This window comes from Dryobates pubescens, chromosome 9, assembly GCF_014839835.1.
Source record: "Dryobates pubescens isolate bDryPub1 chromosome 9, bDryPub1.pri, whole genome shotgun sequence".
Classification (NCBI taxonomy): domain Eukaryota; kingdom Metazoa; phylum Chordata; class Aves; order Piciformes; family Picidae; genus Dryobates; species Dryobates pubescens.
Genome location: NC_071620.1, coordinates 27,911,141 through 27,931,741, shown reverse-complemented (window position 1 = coordinate 27,931,741; position 20,601 = coordinate 27,911,141). Strand labels below are relative to the sequence as shown.

General features: G+C 48.9%; 1 protein-coding gene across 1 annotated transcript; it reads right to left on the bottom strand.

Moving 5' to 3' along the window:
* Positions 1-10,760: 10,760 nt before the first annotated feature.
* Positions 10,761-19,731, bottom strand: NRN1 (neuritin 1). The gene is made up of 3 exons (XM_009897155.2): positions 19,454-19,731; positions 14,909-15,053; positions 10,761-11,716 (listed from the first exon to the last, which is right to left on the bottom strand). Exons 1-3 carry the CDS (start codon positions 19,506-19,508, stop codon positions 11,485-11,487), a joined length of 432 nt encoding a protein of 143 aa, XP_009895457.2. The 5' UTR covers positions 19,509-19,731; the 3' UTR covers positions 10,761-11,484.
* Positions 19,732-20,601: the final 870 nt, after the last annotated feature.

Sequence of the window (20,601 nt, the reverse complement as noted above, 5' to 3'; positions counted from 1 at the left end):
CAACAAAAAAACCCTGGGGACTGAGGCTGGATTTCTGATAATTTGACTAATTTGAACCTATTTTTGAATCCTGAAAAGCAGAATGTGCCCATCTATTAGCTCAGGAGACTTTGAGTAAGATGTTCTAACACAGATCCACCATGGAGACTTGAGGACAAAGGATCAGCCAAACATTCAACAATGACAGTACTGAATCTCTATCCTTCATCACCTCTAGCTTTTCTTTGCCCTGGTGGAACTGGGCAGCAGAAGGTCCTTAGCCCAAAGCAAATGACAAAGCTCCTTGCTGTACCACTGCTGGGAAGCACCTTGGGTTGAAACTGTCCTTCAGGAGAGGCAGCAGCCAGCTGGAAGTGGATTTGCCCAACAGCAACATTGATCATTGGCTTCCCATAGCCTGTGGCAGCTCTTTAAGGTAGCTAAAATTACATCTGATTTTGTAAAAGACTCTACAGGCCCCATCACTTTGCCCACCCACAAAAAAAAACCCAAGCCACACACACACACAAAAAAACCCAAACACAAACAACCCCCCCCCAACAACAAACCAAACAACCAAAAAACCCCCAACCAAGACCAAAAACATCACTCCTTTGGTGAAAAATGAAGCGGCTCTGAAAAATAACCTAATTTGTCACCTCCTCCTGTGAGTCCTGCTAGCCACCTTCTGCGCCAGTCTCACTCTGCAGCAGCCCATAAGCAGGGTCTGAAGTGAAGGAGAAGCTGGAGGAGGAGGAGGGAGGAGGAAGGCAGAGAGGCTGCATGCCTAGAAAGCCAGGACTATTCCTGCTGCCCACCTTGCAGGCATCACCTCTGCATCAGGAGTGAGTAATAGAAGGAGAAGCAGGCTCTCTGGATTTAACAAGCTCACTTCAATTTCAGTGAGGCCCTCGGGCACTGCTGTGGTGCCCCCAATAGCACTAATTATTAACGAATCATCCCTGATGAATAGGAAGGCTGAGATGACCTCTGTCTCCTTGGCTTGTCAGCCCTTCCCAAGGTCCATTCGATTTCACTGGGCAGGGAAGCAACTGCACAGATTTAAACTGAGCTCAGGGAAGGAAGAGGGCTGGAACAGTCAACAACACATTTGTCCCTAGATTGTGCCATGGACCAACAGCATCTCACTGCTTCTTCTGTGATGTAGATGTGGCCATTGGAAAGTCCTGCAAGAAGTGTGTCCTGCATTTTATTTTAACACCATCCCTCCCTGCTTCCTCCCTGCAGACTGATTCTGCTCATTTCTGTGTGTCCTGGCTCAAGCTTTTGCTCCCAGCACAGGTTTGCTCCATCTCTCTGTTACAGGCTTTGAATGGGAGCAGATGGGAAATTGACTTTTGGGCGGGTTTGGGGGGTTTATTTACCCTTTAAAAGCAAAAAATATCACTCGCCACCACCTCAACCCAAGTCCTGGCACAGTCTCACTGCATCAGAGAGCAGCCCAAGCAGAAAGCAAGGCTGTGAGAAGGTGGAGGCTGGCAGAGCCTCCCATTGCCAAGCTTAGGGTCATCCAGAGCTCATGGGGAAGGATGGAAGGGGACAGCTTTCTGCAGCCCTCAGGAACTGCGGGGCTGTGGTTGCTCAGTCAGAGCTGGGAACAGGAATTAGGGCAGAGAAAATCACGATGGCTGCAGCCCTCTCCAGTTATCCAGCCAGCTAGAAAGGCACTGGCTTGTCTTTTGTTGTAGCTGTGGGGTTTTTCCCTGTTGATCTGCATTTATGCCTTCTTTTTTTTCCCCTTGCCTTCTGTCTGTGTATTTTTTTATCTAAGCAGATGATAATTTTACTGTGGCTACTGTCAACATGTAAATGCTTTTCTGTTGCATTTTTTAATCTCTCCATCTCATCAGCTCACATTTGCTGCGAGCAATGGGAGTAAAGGGGTGTTCAGAGGCTTGAACCTCCCCAGCAGCTGCTGCTTTGGGGTAGTGGGACCAGTCTGTTATAGAGTTTTATTAAACACAACACATCACCGAATAGAAAATTTTGGCAATTTATTAAGTAACAAGGCAGGAGCAAACACAGCGCTGGGCGACAGGGGAGTCTCCGCTCCGCCAACTGCCGCGCTTAACACGAGTTCCCGTCCCCTTTTATAATTCCTCCTTTGATTGACGCCCTCCTTCTCGAAACTTCGTGGCTCTACTCTGCGCATGTGCACCCAGTCTCTTCCAGGTCTCCCCCGCCTCCCGCTGGTCGCAGCGACGAAGATCGGCAGTCCCCCCCCCAGCCGCTCCTCAGATGACAGCCCCGGTCCCACCCCGTGGGCATGCCCAGGCATGCCCATACACACAGAGCAAGGTTTTATGAACAAAACTAATCAGATGGACAAAACCAATCAGGATGTACATCCCATTCTATCACAATTCCCCCTCTGTCTTCATCCTGATTTGTTTTGTCCATTATATGTAACATAACCAGCACCCCTCAAACCAGGGCACATATAAAATCCCGTCGGGTTTAACATCTGATTCAGTATTAGTCATAAAACAGTTGATAACCAAAACCACTTGTAAGGACTATAAGGGTCTACAACATCAAAAATCCACTCCATGGTCCTGCTTTAAATGATTATTAGGGGTTCTTGATCTCCACTATTTTCTACTCCTCTGCCTCGCTCGTCGACTCGGGTGCCTCGAGCCACGAGGGGTGTCATCTTCTCGGCAGCAAGAGTATTCTTCAGGAGTCCCCAGAATAACTGTCTCTGTTATTTGTTACAGAGGTTTGAGGATTATGGAGGGATTTTCTGGTTATCTCACCCTTTGCCCTTTACAAAATATTAGATTTCAATGTTTTAACAAATACAGATGAGATTTGACTCAGGTCAGTTCTTTTTCTTATGTATAGTAAGCCGCAAGTCCCCTGGTCCTCGGGTGACTTGCCACTCTGGTCCTGAATCAAAGGCTTCCTTTTGGTCTGGTCCCCGCACTGGTCCTTTAATTCTGCTAGCATGTGTCCATCCCTTTTCCGCTGTCCGAACTGCGGTCTCTGTGGTTAACAGCACAAGGTAAGGTCCCTCCCATCGTGGAGCTAGGGTAGTTTCTTTCCAAGTCTTAATCAATATCCAATCTCCTGGTTGGATGCGGTGCAGTTTTAGGTCCAATGGGGCCCTTTGTGCCAAAGCCCCTTTCTTCCACAATTAAGTCTTGTTCTTTTAGTCCAGAGGTCTCTCAATATTATAGGGCATTCCATACAGCATTTCAAAGGGGGAAAGTCCCATATCAGTTCTAGGCTGTGTTCTAATATTCAACAGGGCCAGAGGCAGACACTTTAGCCATGACAATTTGGTTTCCATCATTAATTTTGTCAATTGTTTCTACTCGTCCCGAACTCTGTGGGTGCCATGGGGTATGGTGATACCATCGAATTCCCAAAGCAGCCATAGTTTCCGTAATGATTTTGGACACAAAATGCGGCCCTCTGTCTGAATCAATAGATTCCACCACACCATACCGGGGAATGATTTGTTCTAAAAGAATTTTTATGACCGCCTGGGCAGTGGCTTTTACTGTAGGAAATGCCTCTTTTTGCTGCTGGCCGCCCTCCCTTCAGGGGTTGTCTAAGGCCAGCCTTATTAACCTTCAGACAGGTGATACAGCCCCGTACTATTTGTTTTGCCAAATCATCTGCCCCAAAGCACATATATTTTATAGTAAATTGATCAACAAGTGCCTGCGACCCCCAATGAGTTTTGCTGTGTATCTTCCTCATAATATCCATAGCAACTGGTTTGGGTAAAACTATAGGTTTTCTCGTAAACCCATTTTATGCATCTTCTCTTTTTCTTGTGTGGTAAAACTGTATAATTTCCATGGAGGAGGTTCCTCTGTCTCTGGGGGCCAATCCTCATATCCTGGATCCTTGCATACACAGTCTACAACATACATCCTGTCTCCTCTCTTATGAATATAACAAGGCTTCTTCAAATAAATTCTCCCACAGTCCCCACACTTTATTCCCTGCTGTATGTGTAGAGTTAGAAGAGCCGCTCTTTTTGCTTCCTGATCAGCTATGTTATTTCCTCTGCTTTTAGGATCCATTCCTCTCTGATGCCCTCTTACATGAACTACAGCAATTCTCTTAGGTTCTCTCAGAGCCTTCAATACTGCCTGTATCAATTCCCGATGTATTAAGCCCTTTCCTTGTGAATTTATCAGTCCTCTTTCCTCCCAAATCTTTCCAAATGTATGCACTACCCCATAGGCATATTTGGAATCAGTATAGATGGTACCCTCTTTATCGGACAGCATCTGTAATGCTCGTAGCACAGCATACAATTCACACGCCTGTGCTGACCAAGACTTATTTAGTGGTCCTGACTCTATCACGGTTAACTCTTTCCCTTCAATTATAGCGTATCCTGACACCCGCTTTCCATCCACCACTCGAGATGATCCATCAACAAATAGTTTTTCCCCTTCCCCTAATTCTTCCTCCTCCAAGTCTGGGCGGATTTTTGTCTGTTCTTCTATAACTGACAAGCACTCATGTGTTAGGTTCCCTTCTCCGGGTGTCCCATACAAGAATTGAGCTAGGTTCTGTAGGGCGGTTACCTCCAAAGATAATTTGGGGGAGTCAAGCAGTATTCCTTCATATTTTAGAAGGCGGGAGTCCGTAATCCATTTTTCTGCCTTTTGCCGCAATATCCCTCGGATATTGTGAGGGGATAGTACTCTCAGCTCTCCATTCAAGGTAATCTTATTAGCCTCTTCAACAAGTAACGCACATGCCACTATGGCCTGTAAACAAGTAGGCCATCCTCGACTCACTGGATCCAATAATTTAGATAGGTACCCCACAGGTTTCTTTCTCCCCGCCCAATCCTGGGTTAGTACCCCATACGCAGTTCCATCTTCTATATTTACAAACAAGTAAAAGGGTCTCTTTGTATCCGGTAAGCTCAATACCAGTGCATTGACCAAATCCTGCTTCAATTCATCCAAACTGTTTTCATCTTCTTTACTCCATTTCAATAATCCTTCCTGACTTAATTTATTATACAGAAACTTTACCTTTGCACTATAATTTGCAATCCATTGTCGGCAGTATCCAACAAGCCCTAATAATTGCCTCACCTGCCTTTTATTTCTGGGAGCTGGCATCTCTAAAATTCCTTTTACCCTTTCGGGGTCTATCTTCTTCTCCCCCTTTCTAAGATAATGCCCTAGATACTTCACCTCTTCCTCAACAAACTGTAATTTGGCCTTTGACACCTTCAATCCCTTTACACTCAAAAAAATTCAATAACTGAATACTTTCCTCACGGACTTCTTCTTCCGTGTCACCGGCAAGGAGTAAATCATCTACGTACTGGACAAGAACCACCCCTTCCCTGGTCTGGTATTCCTGTAAGATTTGCTCCAAAGCTTGTCCAAACAAATTTGGGGATTCTGTAAACCCCTGGGGAAGCACCGTCCACCTCAACTGCTGCCTTCGATGCGAGATAGGGTCTTCCCATTCAAAGGCAAAATAATCCCTACTTCTTTCATCTAGGGGACATGCCCAAAAGGCATCTTTCAAGTCTATGACACTATAATATTGTTTTTCTGGACCCAGTCTACTCAACAAAGTATATGGATTAGCTACCACTGGAAAACGAGCAACGGTTCTTTTATTGATTTCCCTTAAATCATGCACTAATCTGTATGACCCATCCGCCTTCTTCACAGGCAAGATGGGGGTATTGAAAGGGGACATACAGGGTTCTAAAAGACCCTTGTCCAAAAGTCTCTCTATCTCCGGTTGCAGTCCTGCCTTTCCCTCAGGGGAAATGGGGTATTGCAGGGGTGTACCAGACCTCTGGGTTAATCCTCGCCTCATCCTCCACCCTTAAGGGGCAAAGTCTAATCTTTATTTCCTTATTCACTACCTCTATGTTAATACCTAACTCAATAATTAAATCTCTACCTAGCAGATTAAAATCCGCTTCTGGAACTAGCAAAAAGTTTCCTACTCCTATCCTTGAGTCTGTCTCTATTAACACATCCTTTATTACTGAGACCGTAAAGGGTTCGCCCTTAGCTCCCACTACTTGAGCCACTTCCTTAGATAAACTACAACCTTTTGGTAATTTTTGCACAGTTGATCTTTCAGCTCCAGTGTCCACTAAGAACTCAACCTCCTGTTGCTGGGGACCAATCTTCAATTTTATCAAGGGCTCCTGATGTCTCTGGGTCCCCAGCAAATAGAGCCCCTGACCCCTCTAATCTTCCTGAAACTCTTTTTCATCCTTTAATCTTTTCCTGCACTCCCTCTTAAAATGCCCTTTTTTCCCACAGTAATAACACACAAAAACTTCTCTCCTTTCTGCCGACATTTCCTTTTCCCCGCCTTTGTCCCCCACCCGATCTCGTCCTGTAAGAAGCTCCAGCCTTTTCAGCCTCCTTAATCACCGCTATCATTATCCTAGCCTGCCTGCGCTGACTCTCCTCGTCCCGTCTTAAAGGTGTCTGAGGGGGAGGGGGCGGGTGCCGGAACGCTCTTAAAGCGGCGATGGCCGCGGTGAGGCCCACAGGAGAGGCGCTTGGAAGGGGTTTAAGGAGAACCAAGCTGGGGGGGTTATTTGGGGGAGGAAGAATTAATGACTCCTCCTCCTCCTTTCTATGTTTAATCTCTCACCTCCTGATTTACCTGAGTTTTATCATTCACCCACAGATTAAGTCTCAGCTTCACCCAGTCTTCCGATGACCCAAACATTGGCCACAAAACATTTGGGGAGATTTCTTTCCCTCCCCAAATAACCGCACAGTAGTGAATAATTTTTTCCTTCGTCTTGTTTTTAATATTTGGGTAATGTTCCCAATTTTCCAACATGAATCCTAACGGACTGTCCCCGGGAATCGGGGGAAGTTCTATAAGGGTTAAGGACTTGCTTCTCCCTTGTCCCCTCTTCTGGAGTACCCCTCAATCAATCGATGTTCAGTCGCTTCCCCTGTTTCGTGGCTCACGCTCTCACGAGCAATGAGAACCGCACTACTAAGGGTCCACACTCGCTTGGGGAATCCGAGCTGCCGGTTCCCCTCTCACACTCACACACAGTCACTGCAACTCCAGGATCCCTGACCCAGACCGAACGGTTCCCGCAATTACTCACGCATCCCGCGTCTTCGTCCGGACCTTTGTGCACAAAGTTTATAGGGTCTGCCGGCTTCCCTTTGCTCCTGTACCTTGAATTTAGGTTCGTCGGTACAACCAGGGTGAGATTGGACCACCAAGGCCACTAAAAAAAATCAAGTGGGGCGCCTCCTTGGAATGGTCACAAGCCCAACCACTTAAGTTGCATCCGAGTCACGGCACCAAATTTGTTATAGAGTTTTATTAAACACAACACATCACCGAATAGAAAATTTTGGCAATTTATTAAGTAACAAGGCAGGAGCAAACACAGCGCTGGGCGACAGGGGAGTCTCCGCTCCGCCAACTGCCGCGCTTAACACGAGTTCCCGTCCCCTTTTATAATTCCTCCTTTGATTGACGCCCTCCTTCTCGAAACTTCGTGGCTCTACTCTGCGCATGTGCACCCAGTCTCTTCCAGGTCTCCCCCGCCTCCCGCTGGTCGCAGCGACGAAGATCGGCAGTCCCCCCCCCAGCCGCTCCTCAGATGACAGCCCCGGTCCCACCCCGTGGGCATGCCCAGGCATGCCCATACACACAGAGCAAGGTTTTATGAACAAAACTAATCAGATGGACAAAACCAATCAGGATGTACATCCCATTCTATCACAAGTCCAACAGCGGGACCACCTCAGCCTTCCACTGCACACCTCTCCTGCCAGCCCTTACAAACCAAACTGAGCATGCTCAGTCTCGCTTTGGGACTTCGGGGAAAGCTCACGTTCCCTTGGCCACAAACCAAAGCAAGAGAGATCTACCACCCCTGGGTTAAAACAAAAATTGACCATTGCACTCAGGCTTCAGTAATACCTCTTGAAAAGGGGCAGAAAGGGAAACACAACCAACGCCTTGTGCATCGAAGGGCTCTTATAAAATGAAGAGCGGGAATGAGGGGGGAGGGGAGGGGAAGGAGGAAAGAGGGGGGTTGGTTCCTTGTGTTCCCTCCAAAATTACCAAGCTGCCGGTTGACCGAGTGAAGCTGAGCTGGGATTTGCTGCCGTACTTGCCTCCTGTGTGGGAAATTCCGGGGGTGCAATGCAAGTTTTTGAGCAGCATCTTTGCACCCCGGGAATGGGCAGCCGACAATTAGGAGCCTGAAAGGCGAGACACCCCGGGGAGGTATCCGTGAGAAGAAAGAGGCTCAAACAAGGCCTCCAGCATCACCGAGCCCCGTCTCGACCCGCACTGTTGTTTTTCCTCTGTTTGCCACCGTTTTATCATTCGCCTCAGCGGAGGGCTAATTTGGGACTGTGCTAATTACGGAGCGATTATCCATTAGTAATTCAACCTCAAGCCAAGATAACTCGAGACCACTAATGAGCTGGAAATCGCCCCCTTATTAGAGACATTCAGCTTTCTTCCAAGGGGTGAGGAAAAGATGGGATGCTCCTCCAAGGGACCGGCACCGTTCAGCAGCCGGGAAGCTGGAGGGATGCCGGCAGCGGGTGGGACCGGTGCCCAGGCACCCCGGGGTGAAGCGGGATGGCTGATGCTGTGGTTCCCGGGGCCCAGCCGATGGAAACATCAAACTACCGAGCCCCTCGAATCTCAGCAAGGGGTTTCTCTCCCCTTTCTCCTCGGCATCTGGCATTTCGTGCTAGAGGAAACCATCACAGCAGCTCCTGACCTAATGAATACAGAGATGTGCACTGAAAAATCAATTTAGGTCTAGATCCTCTGTGGGTAGGGAAAAATAACCCAAACCACTTAAACAAAGCTCTGCTCTCCAGGGTTTTCCGTTCTTCTTCGGTGGTTGAGGGGATTGAGTCTAGAGGGAAGGCAAAGGGAAAGGCAATGCGAGCGGACCTGTGCGTGCCGGAGCAAGGCTGAGCTCTGGAAAAAAAAAAAAAAGAAAAAGAGAAAAAAAAGCCCTCAACACAGGCATAATGTGTTTTATAATTATAAAATCAACATTGCTTCCAGTGGTAAAGGCGCTGGCTCCAATTCCTGAGCGCGTTCTTTTCTGGGATTCAATCCGTTTGGGAAATGCAGATTGCCTTGCGACCCGCTGTTTGATTTATGAACTGTTCGGTTTACCATTGCTTACCCATTGCATTTCGGACCTTGGGAAGGAAGCAGAGCAGGGAGAGGGGAAGAAGCGACAAGAGAGAGGGAGGGAGAAGGACCCTGCCACCACACATATCGCCAAAAGAGAGCTCCTGCACAGACAGCGGCTCCCCACCGGAGCAAATCACCTCGAAACAATTATTGGCCCCTGCTTCCTCCCCATCACTCGCTTCCCCACCCACCCCCCAGTCGCCAGCTGGGGTCTCTCCTTATAAGTAAAAAAGGACGTGTTTACTCTTTTGGTGTGTATTTCTTTATAAAGGCACCAGGCGCCTATAAATAGCCTAGGTAAGAGCAGCTCCTGCCGCCGAATCAATAGCCCCCCCCCGCCGTCCCTTCCCCTTGCTCCTTCGGCTGAGCTGCCTTATTAATTATGAAAGAGCTCTGAGACCCGGCTCTGCAGCATCCTCCTTAATGGTGGTTGCTGCCTTTCCTCCCAACTCCGCACCCCTCCGCGCCCCGCTCCGAGCCTCCTCTGCCAGCTCCTGGCGACTGGGAAATGGAGGTGCTGAGATTGAGGGGTTCGGGAGGAGGAAAAGGCGGGTCGGGGGATTTAGTCCTTGTTTTTAAGGCAGCAATGAAAAAGAAAGGAAGGCAGCGACGCAGCAATTGAGGCTCCTTGTCCTTGTGTGAACTGCAATTGCCGTTCATCAACGGATGGGCTCGGATTTCATTTCCCTTGCCTTAGAAGCCCTTTTGTTTGCAGGAGATATTACATAAAAAGGACGACACCTTCATTTCAAACAATAATTTTTATTTTATACTTCTGTCTATACTTTGTAGCAAATATTTTTTGTTTGGTTGGTTGTGGGTGGGTTTTGTTTGTTTATTTGTTGTGGTTTGCGGGTTTGGTTTGGTTTTGTTTGTTGTTTGTTGCTTTTTTTTTTCTAAATTGACTTTATAATAAACTTTTCTTAAAATTACATTTTGCACATTTTTTATTCCCTTTTACAATCAAGGCTTTTTATTTTTTTTTTTCCCCCCAAAATCGTTTTTGCTGTTGTTCGCTGGTTGTTTCTCTTTTAGGTTTACATTTTAAGCCCCCTTTTTGTGATCTCTACGATTGGATATCCAGGTATTTAACTGGCATGTGTAACGTCTAAAACAAAGAGGAGGAAAAATTAAAGGCAGTGAACTCGAAAAGATGCCTTCAAACAGCAAGTACAGGTAAACTCTCAGACATCTGTTAGCAGCATTTCTTCATTTCTTCAGCCATTTAGACACACCTTTCCTCCCTCCCTTCCTTCCTTCCAATCCTTCCTTCTTTCCAATCCTTCTTTCCTTCCTCCCTTCCTTTCTTCCCTCTCGTCCTCCCTCCCTCTCTTCTTTCCTTCCTCTCTCCCTTCCTCTCTTCCTTCCTTCCTCCCTTCCTCCTATCCTCCCTTCCTTCCTTCCTTCCTTCCTTCCTTCCTTCCTTCCTTCCTTCCTTCCTTCCTTCCTTCCTTCCTTCCTTCCTTCCTTCCTTCCTTCCTTCCTTCCTTCCTTCCTTCCTTCCTTCCTTCCTTCCTTCCTTCCTTTCCTTCCTTCCTTCCTTCCCTGCCTCCCTCTCTCCCTCCCTCCCTCTCTTCCTCCATTCCTTCCTCCCTTCCTCCCTTCCTTCTTCCCCTTTCTCTCTCTTTTTTTTTCCCCTTGAGGGAAAACACTCTTTAATATTTTTTTTTCATATATATATATATATTTTTTTGTTGCAGTGGAATGACCAAAAAACAAGTGACTGTGGAGGAAAGATGAGATATTGTGAATTATTCACCAGATGCTTCATATGTGGACATCTCCCTTGGATTCATCCAGTGCCTTTTTTCGGGGGTGTGTGGTTATTTTAGGCTGCATTTTTCTCACCTTGCACTCTGCCACAATTTTAAGAGAGCCCGTGGCTCGCCGGGATGTACGCCGGCTGATTCCAGCTTTAGGTGGCCCAGAGCCATTCCTGAGATTGCTTTTGCACGATGAGGGCTCGAGTTTGTTGGTTTATTATTATTGTTTTCTTTTTTCCTAGTTTTTTTTTTTCTTTTTTCTTTTTTTTTTGTTCAAAGCAATAGTAAAGCTGAGGTCCGATTCGGGCTGCGTGCTGCTGCCTAGTTTGGTAACATTTGGCAAATAAAACACAAAATAAGAAAAAAGGGAGAACGCTTCCACAGTCCTACATGGGTGTTTCACCATCATCAGCCACCACCATCATCATCATCATCATCATCATCAACCACAGAAAAAGCACAACGTCCCCAAAGCAACGGATGGACAACTTCCTCTATAGATCCAGCACATGGAGAGGGGTGTGGGTGTGCTCGCTTCCCCCCCTCCCCCAGCCTAAAAAGGCAGCCAGGTCACTAGGGCAGCCCAAAGAGCCGCCAGCAGCAGGGGCAAAGCCGGCGAGAGAAGGGACGGTGCAGCGCCGCTGCCCCCTCCGCACAGTTCAAATAAGCTGCCTTGGAAATCGAGGTTTTTTGATTCCCGTCTCAGTTTCTCCCAGAGGTCTTTCGCTCCTTCCTGGCAATCGGTGAGCGCTGAGAGGGTGCAGGAGTGGAAATCATCCCAGTACCTGTAGGAGGGGAGAGCAACGGCATCAATACAGGCACGCTCCCATTTTTTTTTGGGGGGGGAGGGGAGGAGGGGGGAAGGGGGGATGGTATCCCTCCGCTCCCGTACCCCCGACGACAGAGCTGAGCGGGGACATACCTCAAAAGGGAGCTAGTACCTGCTGGAGAGTAGCCGCCGCCTTCCCCGCCCTAAAACCCTGCCCCCTCCTTCACCCGAAGACAGTGTTTCTGGGAGGGATGCCCACCCCCGAGACACGGATTTGGGGAGGGATGCTCTGCCCCTTGCCTTCTCCTGGCTGCCCCACAGGCCGCCCCGGGCACGATCTGTGCTGGGTACCGGCTTTCCTGGTAGCTGCTGGGGAGGGGGGACGTTGCTGGCTGTGATTTTGGGACACCACCCCCCTCCCCAATTCCGCCTTTGGAGCCATCCTGGCGTGGAGTGGGATGGTGCAGAAATCGCTTTGCTGGGTCTCTGCTGAAGGAGGTCTTTGCCTTATGCGAGAGGAGATCTTGCATGCCTCGGCTGGCAAACGCCATCCTAGGAGACCACGGGTTTGTCCCGAGGGTTTTCCCTGGTGGGAGTGGGCAGATTTGGGTGGGAAAGTCATCACTTTCCCCAGGAGTATCTCGGTATCCCCGAGGATGCTGGTGTAGTGTTAGGATCCCTCCCCGGGGTGGGAGAGTAGGTGGAGGAGGAGAAAAAGGAGGAGGAGGAAGGAGGAGGAGGAGAAGAAGAAAGGAGCATCTTCCCCACTTGGACGCTCTGCACCGGTCGGCGATCCTTGAGGATCCACGCCTAGGGGTCTAAAGGCAGCGAATGGTTTCTCCTTTCCCGGGATAATTTCCAAAACGTTTTTCCTTTTACTATTTATTCCTTTCTTCCGGGGCACTGGCCCGAGATTTGCCACGGAGGCAGGGCCCAGCCTGCTGCCCCAGCCGCGAGGGATGAGAGGACCTTTTCTGGGTCATCAAAAATCACCCCAAATCTGCCTTCTACTCTCTTATTTCCCTGCTGTCTCGTGGCAGGCGCCTGCAACGTTGGATCTCGTTTTTCCTTTTTAAAAATAGTCCTATAGCCTCTAATTTATGAGCACTCTAAGCTGGTTGTAGACTCCCAATGTTTGCTACTTTTGTAATAAATAATGAGATAGTGAGGAGCCAGAGCCTGAGAGTGTGCCTCTCCTGCAGTATTTCTGCTGTAATTGCATCTCCCAGAGGAAAATTAAATCTTCCCCCAGCTCCTTTCCATACACATCCTGGCAGAGGCAAAAGCAACCGGGTGGTGGGGAAAAAAGTCTTGTTGGGAAAAGAGGTTCTTTCCACAGGTCAGGACCACCTCTGGTCTTGCACTCCAGGACCAAAGGTCATCATATTGGGATGATGCTGCCCCTTGGTATATTCATATATGACACAAGGAAAATCACAACTCAGCATTTACAGCAAGGTGCCAGCCCTAGGAGGTGCTTGGCTCAGAAATTTCTAGGAGAGGAAAAAAAGTCTTTTATTTCTTTTTCTTTTATTCTTCTCTTTTCCCTTTCCTTTCCTTTCCTTTCCTTTCCTTTCCTTTCCTTTCCTTTCCTTTCCTTTCCTTTCCTTTCCTTTCCTTTCCTTTCCTTTCCTTTCCTTTCCTTTCCTTTCCTTTCCTTTCCTTTCCTTTCCTTTCCTTTCCTTTCCTTTCCTTTCCTTTCCTTTCCTTTCCTTTCCTTTCCTTTCCTTTCCTTTCCTTTCCTTTCCTTTCCTTTCCTTTCCTTTCCTTTCCTTTCCCTTTCCTTTCCCTTTCCCTTTCCCTTTCCCTTTTCCCTTTTCCCTTTCCCTTTTTCTGATTCTCGGGGAACCCAATCAGAAAACACCTTTGCCATCCATATTTATGCCTGAAGACTGTATCTAGTTTCCGAATATAATGTTATCTGATTTATTTGGGGGGTTTTGTTTGGTTGTTGACCTTTTATTGCTGGTGGTTGTGTTTTTTTATTGTTTGTTTTGTTTTCTATGGGTTTTTTGTTTGTTTGTTTGGTTTTAGTTGGGGGGTTTTAGCAGAGAGAATTTGTACCAGAAAGCAGCAAAACAGCAACGGGAAGATGAGATAATATCCTGTGCAGGCGAATTTTTGTTGTGGTGGTGGGTTTGGTGTTGAGGTTTGTTTGTTTGTTTGTTTTGGCTGGTTTGCCGCTGGTGGGTTTTGGTGTGTTTTTTTGTTTGGTTGGGGATTGATTTGTTTGTTTCTTTCCCCCAAACGTATCAAAAATGCATATTTCTGCCTCTTTTCGAGTCTCTGCTAGGGATGTGCGACCCCGAAGTGGGGCAGGCAAGGCCAGGGCAGTTACATCAGTTTTTTCTTTTTTAGGGCTCCTCCAGCTTTAGAAAGGAGCTGGGAAGGGCAGGAGCAGAAGCCGATTTTGCAAGGCGAGCTCTTTTCCTCCATTCATTATCATTTTTTCCCATTGCCGTTTCCCTTATTATTTCCCTTTATTTTTGTATCTTTCCTCTCCTCCACTCTCTGCCAGGACCTGGGGGAAACTGGGACGAAATGTGCTTTGCTGGAGGACCCAAGCAACTCAGGGCGGGAGAGATGCCACTGGGCGATTAGTATTTCAACTGGGCTCTCTTCTTTTTAATTACATTTGATTTTGCCAGGAATAGCCTCCCCAGCGCCTGCTGCACCCAGCCGCAGGGAACCGCCTGTCCCCGGGCAGAGGGAGCCTGTCCTCGACTTGTCTCTGTAGTGAGCGCTAGCCTCGGAGCTTGGGGATTGGGTCTGAAAGGCAGGTATGAGGGAAAGGATGAGAATTCCCGTGCAGCCAGTGTCACCATCGTACAAAGCAGGAGAAAGGGAAAAATAGAAGGGACGAGCTAACGAAGAGAGTGACCAAAAAAAAAAAAAAAAAAAAAAAAAAAAAAAAAAAAAGACAAAAAAAAAGAGAGAGAGAAATTCCAAATACTCCGTTTGAAGGAGGGAAAATTTTTTCAAAAGTCGCTCCAGGCTTCACTGTTTCCCAAACCCGCCATGTCCCCATGGTAGGGTGCTTGGACGAAGTCCGACCCCAAAGCTCCAAACCCCTAGGTACTTGTGTTGCATCCCTTCCCACCTCCACCATCCAACCTCACCCCCACCCCCCCCAGCCCTAGGTGACCCCCTTTCCCCGTTTTATCCCCCCACCTCTTCGCAGCCCCCGAAGGAGAGTGGAAAGACCTACGAGCAGATCGTTTGGAGGTTTCTCTTGTCGTCCAGGTCCTGGGGGTAGCTGGCCATGTTATCGCCCAGCCGCAGCAAACACTCGGAGAAGTCCCTAAAGACGGCATCGCACCGCCCGGCCGCTCTCACCGCCTGCACCAGGTACGCTGAGGGATGGGGGGGCAGGGGCACAGGTCAGCACCACTGGACCCCCACCCTGGATCCCCTCTTTAATCTCGCCCATTCCCTCCCCCCGATTGCTGTCCGGGAAGCAGCGATCCAGGGGCAAGAGGAGGGTGAGGGAACAGAGCCAGAGTTACCGGCGGGGGCTTTTTGCTCTCGGCTGTTTCAGCACCGGAGTCCCTAGTGATCAACGGCGCTGATTTTTAAAATTTATTTTATTTTTTTTTGTCTGGGTGTTTTTTGGTTGGTTGGGGGTTTCTTTATGTTGGTTGGGGGGAGGGGGTTGTTTGTTTTTTCCTGTGTGGTGGGTGGTGTGGTTTTGGTTGGTGTGGTTTTGCTTTTGGGGTTTTTGTTTGTTTGTTTCCGAGGGATGAGAATGAGGGAGGACAGGCGAAAATGTGCTGTCTGCTTCTCCCAGGATTTATTCCTTTGTTTGAAAATGTTTCTTGAAAGCAGCAGTTGCGTTCCTCTATGTAATCAACCACACACCCCTCTCCTCATCACCCAGGTCGCTTGAATTAATACCGTGCCAAACGCAGAGGGACAAAGAAATTAGTAATAACAACACCACCAACACCAACAGCACCAACTATTATTATTTTAAAACACTAGAAAAAGCTACGACAAAGACATGTAAAAAGTGATCCTCAAAGCCGCGCACGCAGCAGCGGGAAAGGACAAGGATGATTCTGTCCCTCGCATCCTCCGGGATTGCTCTAGGAAAAGGCACCCGGTGAAACGCGATAGTAACAACTCCCAAACCACCGCCTGCAAACGGGGAAAGAAAACGAATTACGGCGTGACTGAAACGGTTCCTCCCCGATGGCCGCGGCTGCCGAGCCGTGCTCCGCGGAGGGACGGGATAGGATGGGAAGCAACCAGGGATGCGGATGCTGTTGCACGATGCGGCTGGAAGAAGTCGGACCAATGCCCGTACCCCGCAACCGTACCCCACGGCTTGGGGTAGCCGGGGAGGCGAGAAGGTGCTTATTGAGGATGCTGACTCCAAACCGCTCCTCCTGCCAGTAATGGGGGTTGGGAACACTGGAATGTCCCTATTTCTAGGCTCGACCCCATCCGGGTTGTTGCTGCGGCTAGCGGGGGAGGGAAGGAGTTGTCCTTCATCCCTTTTGGAGAAGCCTCCGGCCATCCACATCACCAAGGGTAGGGTTATTGGGGTGGGGGTCCTGACATTGTGCCCTTAAGGCATGGATGTGGCGAGGATGTGTGTATGTTTTCTTGCCAGGCACCGGTTCCAAGCTAAATGGCTGACTTCAAAGAGACTTCAACGCAGATCCCCCCCTCGCCGTTTGATTCATCGCTACCATGACTTGGTGGCCACTCCCCTCTACACACACACCAGCAGCAGCCGTCACATCAAACCCCCAGCAGGCTCCAGACATTGGTTACGGTAGGGGGAAAAAAAAAATGCCAGGCAAACAAATAGAGAAGAACCGAAGATCATCCCGAGGGGAAAACCATGTCCTATAAAACCCGCGCCAGCCCACTCCGGCAGCTACAGCGAGAAAGGGGAGGGGGAAGATGCCACTAATTTCTCCCAAACCAGGATGGGCTGCGCTGAAAATTCAGGGCCCTGCCCCGGGCAGGATGTGGAGTGTGATGGAGGATCAGTTTTGGGACCGGCGGGGCTCAGAGTATGCCCTCCCTTCCAGAGGACATCTTCCTCCGCACAAGGCATCCCAAAGACACTAAAACGCAATCAATAATAATAAAATCCCCCAAAGCGGACAGACGAAGGTTCTGCACGCTTACACCACAGCGGGATTTATCTTGAATGAGGTCATTTGTGCTTTGTCGTGCCCCCGACCTTCCCCCACTCCTTGCCCCCACCCTTTCAAATACAGGAGCGTGCAGCAATTTGCAATGCAGCAGGACCGCAGGAGCCATCTATACCGGATCGTGCCTCCTTCCGAAATATGCTCCTCGTCCTCTCCTTCCTCCTTCCCTTCAGCTGCGCCTGGTCCATCCCTCCTGTCCCTGGGCACCTACCGCGGAGACTCATTCCCTGCGGCTCCCCCTCTTCAATCCCATCACCTCCCAATATGTCAGGGATTTCTGACAGCTCCAAACCCCTTTGCCCAAATCTATACATACATAGATAAATTACAAATCAAACAATTAAACAGATTTTTCCTTCTTTCTTTCTTTCTCTCATTTTTTTCCCCTTTCATTTTTAAACGTAGACATTTTGGGAACGAGACGAGCATCCATTTCACACAAGCCGCTACCGGGAACGGGGCAAAAGCAAACGTCCTTTGCAAACCTCACATGGACAACCAAAAGCGGATTTCAGGTCGGAGGGAACTGGTGGGGAAGGTTACCCGAAATACCGAAGGAGGAGCGGAGAGGAACAAAACCCGCCACGAGCATCAAATCCGTCCTCTTCCAGGGCACCGCAAAGCCACCGCACTGTCACGATCCCCGCGGTGTGCAGAGATATTTGGGGGGGAACTTCCCAGATTACTGCTCATGCTCACAGCAGCCCGGGGACAGCGATTCCCAGACATCCGAGCTACCTTTTGACATTGCACCGCGAATAAAACCCTCCCTCGGTTGAATCAAAGAAACACAAATGAGAGCAAAAATCCTTCTTTCCCAAGTGAACAAGCAAAACAAAAACTGAAAGGACTGGAATGAACGATAACACCCAAATAATGCCTTTCCTGTTCTTTCTCTGACAGAAAATGGCCTTCCGAAGAGTTCAGCCTCATTTAAAACAGAATCGTAACACGGATGAAGTGGGTTTGCATCCTATATCCACATTTCGCGGAGGTCAACATTACATCGCGGTTATCTTTTACTCATTTCTTTGCTCCATGAGGAAATGCCCAGGGCATTTTGCCTCTTTATTTCTTCCTTGCCTTGTTCTCCCCGCTCTTTTTGCCTTCTTTCTTCCCTTTCTTATTCTCCCCCATCTCCCCCTCCTCCCCCGCCCTCCTTTTAATTTTTTTTTTCCCATTTCCCCTCTTTTTTTTTCCCCCTTTTTTTTTGTACCCACAAAACGCTGCAGAGATTGTCTGGGAAGGAGAGTGACCGAGCAAAAAGAGCTCCAAATAGCAACACCGGGCATTTCCCCCCCCCCCCTCCCTCCCCCACTGTAGCCGAATTCCTTTGTAGGCAAATATTTTTCAAAGGTCTCCACACCTGACAATGTGGCTAATAAAAGCCGCGCTTTAACTGTCCTCTCCTTGAAGCCCAGGTTTGGATCAGGACCGGGAACACACACATCCAATACATAACTTCAAAAACATTTGCCTGGACCAAAGGCGATCATTAACTTGGCGGAGGTTTAAAGTCTGTAACTCAAAACAATTCTCAACAAAGAACTACTGAATAAAACGAACCCGTGTCAAACCAGTAAAAAAAGAACCAGGGAGGGAAAAAACCCCCAAACTACTAAAACATTAAACAAACCCAGCAAAAAGCACACATAACCATACACTGGTGTGGAGGGAAAATCAGCTATTTAAAGTATTTAATTAAAAAAAAGTAATATGTTTTATATATATTTATATGTGTGCATATATATGTATTAATTTTTTAACGTTTTTCCGAGTCTGCTCAGTTTTTGACAGCGATTCTCTCAGGACAAAATTCAAGCCCAGGCGGCGGGACTCTGCGATTTTCAGATATTTTTCTAATAATTAGTTTTGTTCTGTTGGATTTTTAAAAAAAAAATTATTATTTTTTTGTTTTTTAAAGTTAGTGATGGGTTTTGTTTTAGGCTGCTACACCAAAAAGAAAGCTTCCAAGTTCTCAAAGGGAGACCTTGGCTCTTGCCCATGATTTTCTGCATAAAAAAACTTTCCAGGTCCATTTTTCACAAGCCATTTTATGCCGGTTTCTAGTTCTCTGTCCCTCGGGAAGGGGAGGGGGTGGGGTGGGGGGATTTCTGAGCACTGGAGTCCCCAAATTATCGGTGGAAAGGAAGGAAGAGGGTATCCGAAAAGCAAACACAAATTATCTTGGGGATGGAGAGAACAGGAGGGGGGGAAAAAAGAGGAAGAATAAGAGAGGGGGGCGGGGGGGTTGGGGGGGGGAGGAGGGGAGAAGGATGAAGAATAAGGTGAGGGGGGAAAAAAAAGGGAAATATGAACGAGCAGGCACTGGTTTAGGAAACCGAACAACAAAAGTGATTGAAAACGAATTAAAAAATCCACTCCCTTTCCTGCGGACTCCTTCTGCCTTGAAGTACCGCTAAGATGCCAACCGGGAAGAAGGCAGAAGGAGCAGGGAGAGGGGAGCTGGGGGTGTCCCTCCACCGGTCCCCAGCGCAGGTCATTTCACCGTTCCGCTCCTGCATGCACCAGCCTTTGGGCTCTGACGCTGCCCAACTTGATAGGGAATTTGGCAGTCCACTTACCTATCTGCACAGCCAGGACCAGCGAAATATATCTGCCGTTCAACTTAAGTCCCATCCTACATTTAGTAAAACCATTTGCGGCTGCAGATCTTTAAATAGTTACTTGGGAGAACGTGGGGGAAAGCTGAAAAATAGGCATTGCCAACAAGTTCCGAGCAGCGGAGGACTTTGCAGACGAGAGGGGGGGAAGACGAGAGGAGAAGGAGAGCAGAAGAGAGAGGCAGAGGGAGAGGGCGAGGACGACTAACTGGGAATGGTTCGCTCCATTAGGAGGGGGCGGGGGAAGAGCAGCCTCACGCCCACCATCAGCCCTGACGCGAGGGGATGACACCGACTGGGCTTTTCTCGCCCCCCCATCCCCCCCTCCGTTTTGTTTTTTTTTTTCTTTTAGTTTTATTTAAATATGCACCTTGGAAGAGAAACGCCATTTATAGGCATCACAGCCTGGATTTATCCTCGCTCCCCGTATCTCCCCCCGCCTCATTAATCACTGAGAAAATCCCCCCTCTCCCTGCCCCGCCTGGTCCCGGCAGCCGGGACCATCCCTCTGGGGCGGGAGGGATGCGGGGGCGTGGGGGGGGACACACACAGGCACACACACGCAGATGGAAGAGCCAACTCCCCCCCACCCCCGGGGGTGGGGATAGCACAGCAGAACATCCATCCTCACTCGATACACACATCCCGCCCGCCCCCGGGGCCGCCCCATCGGGGCTGGATAGTTCGGCCCCCGCTCTGCGGAGTGGGGAGGAGGAAAGGGAGGTACGATGAGGGGGTCCCTTCCCCCTGCCTGCCCCTCCCCCACCATGACGTCACCCTAAGGATGATGCGTTGGGGGGGGAAAGTTGGTCTCTCCCAGCCCTGGAGCTGATTTATGCTGGTGGCAGCATTCTGACTGTGGGACTGCAGAAGGATGGCGCTGAGAAAGGGGTCATGGATGAGGAGGCAGCCCCTGGGCAGCTTCAAAGAGGCTGGCCAGTGGCTGAGGGAGATCACTGCACCACATCCTCTGGGGACAAGCTGCAGGTGGAAGGGATGGTGGCAACTGAGGCTACAGGGTGCTCCTGCAGCCTGACACGCTCCCCAGACCCTCTTCACATCCATCTCCTCCAGCCGTGCAAGAAGAACCTAAAGGTGTCAGTGTGGTC